Here is an 11,939-nt window from a genome sequence, read left to right as displayed (position 1 = left end):
CCGGGGGAACCCCAAGGCGTTCCCAGGCCAGCCGAGAGACATAGTCCCTCCAGCGTGTCCTGGGTCTTCCTCGGGGCCTCCTCCCGGTGGGACGTGCCCGGAACACCTCACCAGGGAGGCGTCCAGGAGGCATCCTGACCAGATGCCCGAGCCACCTCAACTGGCTCCTCTCGACGTGGAGGAGCAGTGGCTCTACTCTGAGTCCCTCCCGGATGACCGAGCTTCTCACCCTATCTCTAAGGGAGAGCCCAGACACCCTACGGTCATACAGGGACCTGACAGCCCATATTAAAGGGCCCGGTACCCCATACTCCCGGAGAACCCCCCACAAGTCCCCCCTGGGGACACGGTCGAACGCCTTCTCCAAGTCCACAAAACACATGTAGACTGGTTGGGCAAACTCCCATGCACCCTCCAGGACCCTGCTGAGGGAGTAGAGCTGGTCCAGTGTTCCACGACCAGGACGAAAACCACACTGCTCTTCCTGAATCCGAGGTTCAACTATCCGACGGACCCTCCTCTCCAGGACCCCTGAATAGACCTTACCAGGGAGGCTTAAGAGTGTGACCCCCCTGTAATTGGAGCACACTCTCCGGTCCCCCTTTTTGAACAGGGCGTCTGCCAATCCAGGGGAGCTGCCCCCGATATCCATGCGATATTGCAGAGTCGCGCGAGCCAACGCAACCCTACAATATCCAGAGCCTTAAGGAACTCCGGGCGGATCTCATCCACCCCCGGGGCCCTGTCACCAAGGGGCCCTGCCACCCACGGGCCCTGCCACCCTGGGGCCCTGCCACCGAGGAGCTTTTTGACCACCGAGGAGCTTTTTGACCACCTTGGCGACCTCGTCCCCAGAGATTGGAGAGCCCAACCCAGAGTCCTCAGGCTCAGCTCCCTCAATGGAAGGCATGTTGGTGGGATTGAGGAGGTCTTCGAAGTATTCTGCCCACCGGCCCACAACGTCCCTAGTTGAGGTCAGCAGCACACCATCCCCACTATAAACATTGTTGGTGCTGCTCAGGATGACTCAGGATCATTTAAAAAATGAAAAATGACTGTCTTCCTGCGTCCAACCTCAGCAGCGATGGCACGTTGTGAGAGGCCTTGCTTATGCAGCTCAACAATCCTACCACGTTCAAAGTCAGTGAGCTTTTTTGCTTTTGCCATCAGGAGGTCTTGACAGTGTAAAGACTTGACAGAAAATGACATGGAATCCAGATTTTTGCACAGCTTTTGGCTTTTAAAGACTATGGTCTTAAACTTTTGATCAGCTGAAAAAAATCATGTTTGAGTGTAAATGTAATTCAATTAATTCCCCGCTCAAAAGTGTTTGTCTCTTACGCTGATTTCTTCTTTTAACATTGTGAAGCTCTACTTAGAACCTTCTTAAGATCCAATAGTACAAAATGCAAATTCTTGCAATTTTGCGGGTCTTAAGATTTTGATCAGGAATGTATTACTTAGAGCTAAATCATGCTATACACTCATGTTCATCAACACATACCTGAACACCACCAAATCCCTTTGGACCCAAGAAGCGCTCACATTCGTCAGCGATGTCGACCCAACGCCACTCAAACAAGTGGACAATGGTTGTCCTTCCATCCTTGAAGTGGGGGTTGTGCTGGGCGAGGCACAGCCCAAACAACGCTGTCAAAATGATCAGCTTCATTGTTGAGACAACTGGACACACACACATTTTACCAAACTGCAAGCATTTATATATTTTCCTATCTTGCTTAACCAATGAAAAACTGACAGGTACAAGCCTGGGGATTTAGCAGGTGCAATTTTATCAGTTTGCTCTTCTCAGATAATAAAAATAGCTCCAGTACTGATGCAGGGTGGGAATCTAAACACGATGTATATGAGTAAGATTTTTTTTTATGAAGTTGATTAATATTAAGTGCTAATTTATCTGGGTCACAGTGTGTTGGATAAAAGGCAGGATGGGGCATTCAGCAGATTAGACGTGCCTAATTTCTTGTTCTTCCGCTCTCATGCAGGCACACATATGTACACAGTAAGTATGGTTCTCTTGGTCCATTTATCAGGAAAGTGTCCAGATTAAGATTAATTGATTAATTTTAATCAATTAAAATTAATTGTTTATTTGTTTTAGTTTGCTACAGCACCATCATCACTTACTCAGCAAGGCATTAACAAATCAGCAACATTTTAGCCATCAGTGCAAAAAATATTTACGGACTGAGAAGTATTGGGAGTTATTTTTAACAAAGGTTTTAAAGTCAGAAAGTATTTGTCAATTTTCCAGGGAGTGAATAGTGTAACAACTTCACTCCAACGTCAGACCAACCATACTGGCAACATTTAATTTCTTAAATCCTTTTGAACAGATAATATAAAATTGCAGGTCACTAGGGCATGATAAATTGTTTTATTCTTCTTTTTTGATTTTACTTTTGTCTGTTCAAAATAAATTAATAAATAAATAAATGTTCACAACAGTTTTGTGAAAATGACAGAACAGGTTTACCAGGGTAAAGCCTTCTCTTTCTGAATAAAACATTGGTTTGATATTGAGCTATAAAACACGTTCTAAACAGAGAGGTCTGGATTATTATTTCTTTATAAAATACATACAAGCAAGACGTCTTTGAACCCCATTAAAGTGTAATATATTCTACTGCTTCCATGATTTACTTCAAATTTGGAAAACCTTCTATAAAGTGAAATTACGACATTGGTAACTTCTTAGCACTAATGTTCCACTAAGGATTCTGATATACTGCCACATTTTTCTCTATTCTTGCATGCAAAATTTCATCTAAAAGTTGGCTGTGTTTGCATGGCCTTCAACTATTTGGACTATTTGTCTGTGAGTGGGCGTCTCGCGGACAAATATTCCGGACAAATATTCCTTGAAATAAGTGTTTGCTTTGTGTGGGTGTGTATGATGGAGTTTGTCACCTGCAGGTTCACAGCTGATAGTGGCGAGATTGGTAAAATGTTTTGCAATGCGCTGCAAACCCCCCCCACCATATGACGTCAGAGACACCCCAGGCCGTCCCATACTGGATGTCCCAGTGTGGGACATTGGCAGGGAGTTCAACGTAAGTGTCTCTTTTGTGTTCTAAGATTGAGTTGCAGGACACAGCCATGTTTTTATTCATACAAACGTTTATCTGCACTGAGAGTAACAAAATCATGAATATTCATCCATCCATCCATCCATCTATTTTTTATACACCCTTATCCCTAGTGGGGCTGGGAGGGATGCTGGTGCCTATCTCCAGCTAACGTTCCAGGCGAGAGGCGGGGCAACACGAGATGAATATTCAATATGTAATATTTACTGTAACACTGAAAAGGATTTGGTGCAAATGAATGTGGCAATACACTGAGCTGAGAAGGTGGACACACTGGTTCGACCAATCGTCATTGACAAGTGAGTGAATTTACTATATCACTACATTATTGATACTGATTACTATATAGTGTTAGCTTTATGACTATATTTGAAGAGGCATTGTTTTAGCAAAAGGTACACCTTCTTTACTTACATTGGACATGTTGATGTTTTTTTATGAAGTTAGAACAAACTCACAATAGAAAGCACTTTATAAACGCGTCAATTAAAATAAGCTATACCTCAGTACAATGAGGTTGCAAGAAGACATGTTTCAAACACGCATTCTTTGAACATACATGTTTTAGGTTTTTAGAATGTTTGCTTGTGAAAAGATTGTTTTAGGAGAAAAACAGCATGAAGAGATAATAATCAAGTTTATTTGTACAGCACATTTCAGCAACACAACTATTCAAAGTGCTTTACATAATAAAAATGCAAAGTCAGAGAAGACGTCACACTGTAAACCAGTAAACATTACATTTTGTCAAGTGCCATCATTACACTTCAAAATGTTGGTCGGTGTTTCATTTATGGTTTAAAAGCAACTATACACAGGTGGGTTTTTAGTCTAGGTTTAAAGGAACTCAGTGTTTCAGCTGTTTTGCAGTTTTCTGGAAGTTAGTTTTACATTTGCGGTGCATAGAAGCTGAATGCTGCTTCTCCATGTTTGGTTCTGGTTCTGTGCCTGCAGGGCAGACTAGAACCAGAAGACCTGAGAGGTCTGGAAGTTTGATACAACAGCAGCAGATTTTTAAGAAATAATGGTGATAAGTTGTTCAGTAATTTATAAACTAACAATATTTTCAAGTCTGTCCTCTGAGCTACAGGGACCCAGTGAGGACTTAAGAATTGGGGTGATGTGCTATATGTTCCTGGTTTTTCTGAATCCCATCTAATAGATTTTTTTAGTCAGACCTGTTTAGACACTGTTGCAGTAATCAATACAATTGGATGAGTTTCTATGGATCTTGCTGAAACATTAGTCCTCTAATCCGGGAAATGTTCTTCAGGTGATATAAGGCTGACTTTGTTACTGTCTGTATGTGGCTTTGATAATACCTAACTGATTTTATAGGATCCTGCATGTGCTTGAATGTCATTGGTTTTGAGGTTTGAGTGAAACATATGGACTGTTATTTTTTTGTTCTCACTTTTTTATTGAACATTTGCATTTAGAAATAAAGCAAATAAATGTGTGCCACTCTGAGGAATATTGCTGTGGGTGACAGGTCAGTAAACATAAAATGGTTAAATAATGACATCACATATCAAATCTTGGATTCGGCATGAATAGCAACAAAGGGGTCCTCGTCTAAGTTGCTGATCTTGAAGTGGGCGTTCCCATCATGACTAACAAGAATCTGCTTTCCAGTGCAGGTGTTGCCTTCCTTCTGACCAGAAATAACATCACAGTATGTGCCTCCCGACATACCAGTGTTAAGGGTCACATTAAGGGTCCTAAAGGCAAAGACAGAGTGACATTAGAGCAACCATAATATAATATCATATGTAAAGTGTAGTTTAATATTTTGTACATTTCTTTGTCTTTCCTTCATCATTTCAGAATGGAAATGCGTCTTAAATCAGAATATAATTGAAAAGCTACCTTATTTCAGTAACTCTATTAGTGACATATTTCAAGTGTTCATTACAGTTCCTTAGGATGAATATGGCTTACCGCTAATGAAAACCAAAAACATATATATATAGTTCTGTGAAGGAGTGGAAAAGCAGAATTTCAGTCCTTACCAGTCGTCATTGTTAAAAACTATAAAACCACGATCACCACGTCCAAAGGCAACCTGGTTGCTCTGGTTATCCCACCAGTTGATTTGAGGCTGTCCATTGACCACATTACGGAAAATCACCATATTTCTTCAACGCAGATGTAAAAAATACATATGTAATTATTTACCATGTAAAACTTTCTTTGTATCATCTGTAAAAGTAAGCCAAATTTGGTCATGTTTTGTAGAACGGTTGGCAGCTTCCTTTAAGAACTCACGTGATCTGGCGCCATCTGTGCTCACACACCCATCCGTCTCCACATGTCTGATCTGGGTTAACAGAGACAGACTTGGTGGATCCATTAGTGTTGCTTGGAGGGCCCATCCAGTCATTCTGATCCTATTGGTTTTGAAAAATAGGTAAAACACAAAAGCCTCTGGAAAATGCTTGATACTTATAAAGGTTGGCAGACGTTACTTTTCCATTCACAAAGTTTCGGTTCCAGCGGTAGCTAGACATGACCCTGGTCACTCCATAGGGGTGAGCAAGCATGTAGCCGACTGCCATCTTGTAGAGTCTGGAGTCCCAGAAAGTTATGATGGATGAGCCACCTGCCCCATGACCTCTCTGGTTATCGTGGTTATCAACAAAGACAACGGCATTGCCATCAGACATGAAGCTCCACCCTTCTCCCCAGGTCCTGGATAAAACGTATAGAAACTGATAACATCATAGACAATGAAAAAGATTTTTTTTTAAAGTTCTTAAAGAAATACCAGCAAATTTTTAGTCATGATATTACTGCTATAAACTATTTCAACAGATATTTATTATTACTGTTTCCTGCTGTTAGGTGCGAGGTGTTACAATATTTCCTTCATTTGCACAATTCCAATAACCTTGCACCTACAGGTGAAGGCGGCAAATTCATGCATATACACACATGCACAAATACACAAATTATTTAAATGACTGGTACAAACACAGCTTACTATTTCTGAAATGTGGCCCATCTACTTTAATGCTGAATGCAGTCTTGATTGATCACGCAATTACGATTTCATCTTAAGATATTTTTTCCTGCATGTGCCAGAACATAATTGCTCTAGTCCTTAGCAGAAACTGCTCATTTGCATAGGAAAACATCGTCACAGCTGATTGGCTTAAGAAGGGGTTGTACATCAATGCCATTTCAGAATCAAGAAAATTGTATTTAAAAGTTCATAAGTGGACATCAGAATTTTTAATGCTGGTATATCTGCCGAAATAAGCATACCTTGTGTAAAACAGTTTCTCTTCATCCCACTTCCTAAAGACTTTTCCCAATTTTGCACCATATTTGAACTCCGTCACTCTGCCCAGATGGACATAGTCAGTGTAAGAGATGGCCTCACCTCCCAAATCAATAACCTAGAGGGCCAAAGGAAGAAAAAAAATAAATAACGTGTAGACCAGAAACGGTTCAGTCTGACTGTGCCAAGCCACAAATACAACAAAACATTTAGATTTTCACTTAAGAAATATGTTTTTGCTTATTTTGCTAAAACAAATACAAAACTCTACATCTGTTAAAGCCTCATGGTGTCAGTAATTTTTAGGGATGGATCATAAATGTCATGTTTTTATATTTTGGTAAATGTTTTAGCCATCCCATAATTGTTTTCATGTGTACATCTGCTTTCTGAATTTTGCATGTCATCTTGTTTTCCCTCATTTTCTCATGGTTCCTATTGCAGCCACCTGTTTAAACAAATAATATTGCTGCAGCTCAAACAGTCACATTGAAGACTGAAGCTTTTATAAAACCATCTTTTTTCCTGGCAGTGGCATTTAAGATCCAAACCATTTGCAAGCACTTTCTCACAATGTGAACTCTCTTCATCTTGTGTTTGCACTCAAGACCTCAGGCTGCTGTCTCTTTGAAGATCTGATAAACTGAGTCAGTGATACTCTTATGTCCTAAGGAGTGTTTTTAAATGTGCGGGAGTGAATCTTTCTTCCTAGCAACCTTTTATGTTACACTGCTTGTTTTTTGTGCGTTTTTACACTAGAGCACTGTGATACTTGATTTATCTGAAACATTTAAGTTTGACAAAATATACAAAAAAGATTAAATCTATGAGGAGGCAACTACTTCACACTACTTGGCCACAACACAAAACACAATATATACTATATGACGATATTAGACATTTTAAATATCTCTTCATTTAAGGAAAAAAAAAAATTCCATTACATAAATTTTACCTCCTGAAAGATGAAAGGTTTGGAATCCCTGGGAAACCACGTTGTGTTGAGGTTCTGAAGACGACCGTAAACATTTTCCAGGTCACCTGGCCACATGTGCTTGCAGGCATCCACTCGGAATCCAGCTACACCTAAATCAATTAGCTTGTTCATGTACTCAGCCACTTTGCCTCTGACGTAGTCTTTCTCCAAATTAAGGTCCAAAAGACTGACCAGACGGCAGTCTCTCACCTAAGACAACCAGTGCTTATGTTATCATTCCATCTAAAAGAGCCTAATTAGTGTTAATTAAGTAATATGGAATTGATCAACTTTATTGTATTCATGAAAGCTTCATAAATGTTTTGGATTTTAAAGTAAAAATGTTCAAGCAGTTGTGTTGGTGACTAATATCCTGTCCTACACAACAGGCTATAGATACTTACAGTGGATACTTTAGATCTTTTTTTTTTAATTGAAAAATGATTTAAGAATGTTTTACCTGAAAAATATCTCCATAGTTTTCTATGTCGCCACTGCTCGTTCTGCATTTGTTCACATTGAAGTCCCAAGCAGAGTACGGGACGCTTGGAAAGTTCTTGTTGCTGGCACTGAACCAGCTTCCACACGAGGAGTGGTTTCCCTCCCCACCACCACTTCCACACATGTGGTTGATGACAGCGTCCACATAAATATTAACCTGTTGGCAATATGTGTGTACAACAAGTCATGGCAATTTCTCTAAATGTCTTTCAACATTTATGATTACACATAATGAGCTTAACTACTTACAATTCTTTAAGTATGAAGTACCAAAACTCAGAAAATTGTAAAAAAAAAAAAAAAAAAAAAAAAAAAAAAAAAAAAAAATTCCATTACAATGTAGAAAATAATGTAACAAAAAGCTTTTGGTACTTATTTATTTATTTAGGTTCTATGAGAAGGTGCTGCTTTTTAAAAATGGCCTCTTCTCCAAAATTACCCCAACATTGTTGCATCTGATGACCATGTCTATGAATTCCTCCTCACTGCCTGACGTGGAGCATAAATTGTAGCTGACTGGTTGGTATCTTTGCCACCATGGCCGCCATGGCTGGTCCAGAACAATGTGTTCATTTGGTGGAGAAATCTGAGTGATGGATCCAAAATATAGTTATGTGTATTTGACAATTTTTTTCATACTGAGGACACAAAATCATGTTAAAAATATAAAGGCTGGGAAAAAAATTGCAGAGAAAACAAAAATTTCCGTCAAGGAACATAAGCTTAATACTTAATACTGATAGAGTTTAGTGAATTACGCAAGCTGGAACGTTTAGTAAATTCATCATAGAAAAAGGACACCATTATAAACAATTTCTTCTCCAAAACGCAAACAGATTATTAAGCTCAGCTCACCTGAACACCACCAAACCCTTTCGGAGCCAGGAAGCGCTCACACTCGGCAGCAATGTCAGACCAGCGCCACTCAAACAGGTGGACAATTGTTGTCCTTCCATGCTTGAAATGCGGGTTGTGCTGTGTGAGGCTGAGCCCCAACAGGGTTATTAAAATGAACAGCTTCATGCTTCTGCAAAAAGAAAGAGACTGTATCCCATCTCCTGCCAACATATGCCAGTAACAAAAATAACAAAAGCAGCAAAAATTTAACATTAAACATTTTGTTTAACCTTGTTCTAACTGTAGTATATTCAGACACACTTCGTAGGTCTTACCCGTTAGAGCACGCGTGTTTAGACTGGCCCCATGTGTGTTTGGTAACTTATTTCAACAGCAAGAGGATGTAGTAAGATATATCAAACAAAAGTCTTAAAAAGCAAATAAAAGGCTGAAGCTGGTCTGCAATTCAAATATAACCTTTTGCCTCTGTGAAAAAGAGTAATCAAAGAAGAACATTCACTAAAATTTGCTGGTTTACTGTTGGTCTGAATTCTGCATTCTGTCCTTGATAATTTACCAACTTGTTTTAAAAAGCTGAGTTTTGTCGCACATTTAAAATGCTATTTTAGTGTAGATTTGCTTTACTATGGACAGTGTCTGCTGACATACTCAAAAGCATGAGATTTTTGCTCATTTGTTTTTCTACATAAACTGCACACCTGAGCCAAGTGAGGACACTACAAATCTTTTTCATCGTTTCTTGTTGACATTCCAGTAAGTCTAATTTTCTTTACAGAAACTGTGATTTCCACATATGACCTATGTGCCAGTTCTAAACCTTTACCTTTCCGTTCTTTGTGGGGTGTGATTAGAGAATACTGGACTATCTAGTGAGTCATTTTAAGTGGACGGCCTCTCTGCTTCTGTATAACAGTAATACAACTCCCCCTGATGACCGAACATAGTCATAAGACAAATCGCTGACATATCTAAGCAATCCTCATTTCAGAGGAATAGCTTTATTGTCCTACAGTCACTCAGGCATGATATAAACTTGATTTCAAGATTTGAATTTCTATGGAGAATTAACACGTTATGCATTGTTAACCTAATAATTTATATTAAACCCTGGCGGTCAGACTTGTCAGCGTCTGGTGTAGGCAATCTGCGCGTCATGACACAATCACAGCAAGTAGCCTTACAATCTCATTGGATCTTCGACAAGTATATCACTGATATGCTGGACGTGACCATTCGGTCTCTTGCAAACACAAAATGTGAGCTCTATCAAAGTCATTGAAGAGTTTGGTATGCAATTCAATGTGTCATCAAGGCATCGTGAGTGTCATAACATGTATAATTTTAAACAGCCATAAAAAGGTGAAAGAACAATAACAAAAAAAAAACAATCCATATTTAAGATTTCATGTAATTTTATTCGGAGTTAACAGTTTACAGCTTGGAATCAGCATGGATAGCAATAAAAGGATCTTCCTCTGTATTGCTGATGTAGAAGTGGGCGCGGCCATCGCTTCCAACCTGGATCTGCTTTCCGGTGCACCGACTTCCTTCCTTCTGGCCCGAAATGACGTCACAGTAGGTTCCGCCGGGCAAACCGGTGCTCAGGGTTACATCTAGGGCCCTGCGGTTTAAAAATGGGCCACACATTATTTTAAGCAATGTTCAAACTGATTCACTTTTAAAGAAGAAGACAATGATCTAAAAAAAAAACAACATACAATATACAGAATTTTATGTCTCATAAAATGCTTACCAGTCATCATTGTTAAAAACTATGAAACCACGGTTACCGCGTCCAAAGGCAACCTGGTTGCTCTGGTTGTCCCACCAGTTGGCATGAGGCTGTCCATTGACCACATTACGGAAAGTGACCATGTTCCTTGAAAGAAAAGATTTTTGTTTAATCCATTTGATCATCAGAAATCTAATCATGCTATGAAACGTAACGTGTTCTGTGAACCCACTTGATCTGACGCCATCTGTGCTCACACACCCATCCGTCTCCACAGGTCTGGTCAGCGTTGATGGGAACAGGCTTGGTGGATCCATCACCATTACTGGGAGGGCCAATCCAGTCATTCTCATCCTGTAATCAACACTTTTTCCTCAACATAGAAACAACTCAAATAATGTTTAAAATATGTTTTAAAATGCTTTTTCATTTTCTAAACAAAACAAAAGCATACCTTTCCATTCACAATGTTGCGGTTCCAGCGGTAGCTTGACATCACTCTGGCCTGTCCATAAGGATGAGCCAGCATGTAGGCCACAGCCATCTTGTGGAGTCTGGCATCCCAGAAGGTAACAATGGAGGCACCACCAGCACCGTGACCTCTCTGGTTGTCGTGATTGTCAACAAAGACAACAGCATTGCCATCAGGCATGAATCCCCAACCTTCTCCCCAGTTCCTGGACACATGAGCACATCATATCTATTCTGGGGAATCCATTGGTGAAATACATATGGAAATACGGTAATTAAACATTAATGTCAAAATTATTTATGGATTTTGAGTACAAATGATATCACTGATATTTTGATGTTGTTCAGTAACTTTCAGACACCACAAAATTTGCCAACATACTTGGTGTAAGAAAGCTTCTCCCCATTCCATTTTCTGAAGACGGTTCCCAGTTTGGCACCATATTTGAATTCAGTCACTCTTCCCAGATGGTAATACTCTTTAGCTGAGATGGCCTCACCTCCAAGATCAATTACCTACGTGTGATAGTCATACATAATCCAACGGAGCAATAGTAAAGCTGCCTGGCTATTAGGATTTTTTATTTTTTTTTTCTGTGAAATTTGTGTAGTTTTCTAGTTTACCTCCTGGAAGATAAAAGGCCTGGCACCACCTGGGAACCACTTGGTGTTAAGGTTGTTGAGACGACGGTAGATGGTGTCCACATCACCAGGCCACATGTGCTTGCTAGCATCCACTCTAAATCCAGCCACACCCATGTCAATAAGCTTGTTCATGAAGTCAGCCACTTTGCCCCTGACGTACTCTTTTTCAAGGGCAAGATCAAGCAGACCAACCAGACGACAGTCGCGCACCTACAAGTAAGCAACCAGACACAATAAAACAGATGGAAATAATTACGCTGATTGGAGGATCATTGATATATATATATATATATATATATATATATATATATATATATATATATATATATATATATATATATATAAAAACAAAAATATTTTTTT

The 11,939-nt window shown here is 39.8% G+C and overlaps 3 protein-coding genes across 4 annotated transcripts in view; all 3 read right to left on the bottom strand.

Moving 5' to 3' along the window:
* The window catches only part of LOC106964969 (pancreatic alpha-amylase-like), a 9,742-nt gene extending 8,026 nt beyond the window's left edge, over positions 1-1,716 (bottom strand). The window contains exon 1 of the mRNA XM_015060792.1: positions 1,505-1,716. Within this exon, the coding sequence (XP_014916278.1) occupies positions 1,505-1,699 (195 nt within the window). The 5' untranslated portion in view covers positions 1,700-1,716. The remainder of the gene's footprint in view (positions 1-1,504) is intronic.
* A 2,815-nt stretch (positions 1,717-4,531) lies between these two features.
* Positions 4,532-9,110, bottom strand: LOC106964970 (pancreatic alpha-amylase-like). Of its 2 annotated transcripts, none has more exons than XM_015060794.1 (10): positions 9,043-9,110; positions 8,726-8,897; positions 8,310-8,456; positions 7,830-8,027; positions 7,349-7,579; positions 6,378-6,511; positions 5,579-5,801; positions 5,379-5,500; positions 5,123-5,248; positions 4,532-4,831 (listed from the first exon to the last, which is right to left on the bottom strand). In XM_015060794.1, exons 2-10 carry the CDS (start codon positions 8,891-8,893, stop codon positions 4,642-4,644), a joined length of 1,539 nt encoding a protein of 512 aa, XP_014916280.1. In that variant the 5' UTR covers positions 8,894-8,897; positions 9,043-9,110; the 3' UTR covers positions 4,532-4,641. The 2 variants fall into 2 exon arrangements, with proteins under 2 accessions (XP_014916280.1, XP_014916279.1); XM_015060793.1 differs by having other exon boundaries at positions 8,726-8,928; positions 9,043-9,068.
* A 1,012-nt stretch (positions 9,111-10,122) lies between these two features.
* Positions 10,123-11,939, bottom strand: part of LOC106964968 (pancreatic alpha-amylase-like) — a 7,344-nt gene continuing 5,527 nt past the window's right edge. Inside the window, exons 4-9 of the mRNA XM_015060791.1 lie at positions 11,556-11,786; positions 11,314-11,447; positions 10,915-11,137; positions 10,693-10,814; positions 10,482-10,607; positions 10,123-10,349 (exon numbers count right to left, since the gene is read on the bottom strand). Coding sequence (XP_014916277.1) covers positions 10,160-10,349; positions 10,482-10,607; positions 10,693-10,814; positions 10,915-11,137; positions 11,314-11,447; positions 11,556-11,786 — 1,026 coding nt within the window. The 3' untranslated portion in view covers positions 10,123-10,159. The remainder of the gene's footprint in view (positions 10,350-10,481; positions 10,608-10,692; positions 10,815-10,914; positions 11,138-11,313; positions 11,448-11,555; positions 11,787-11,939) is intronic.

This window comes from Poecilia latipinna, unplaced genomic scaffold (genome assembly GCF_001443285.1).
Source record: "Poecilia latipinna isolate Pla-1442-1.1 unplaced genomic scaffold, P_latipinna-1.0 Scaffold1743, whole genome shotgun sequence".
NCBI classification, from domain to species: Eukaryota; Metazoa; Chordata; class Actinopteri; order Cyprinodontiformes; family Poeciliidae; genus Poecilia; species Poecilia latipinna.
This window is presented reverse-complemented; position numbering and strand designations above follow the sequence as displayed.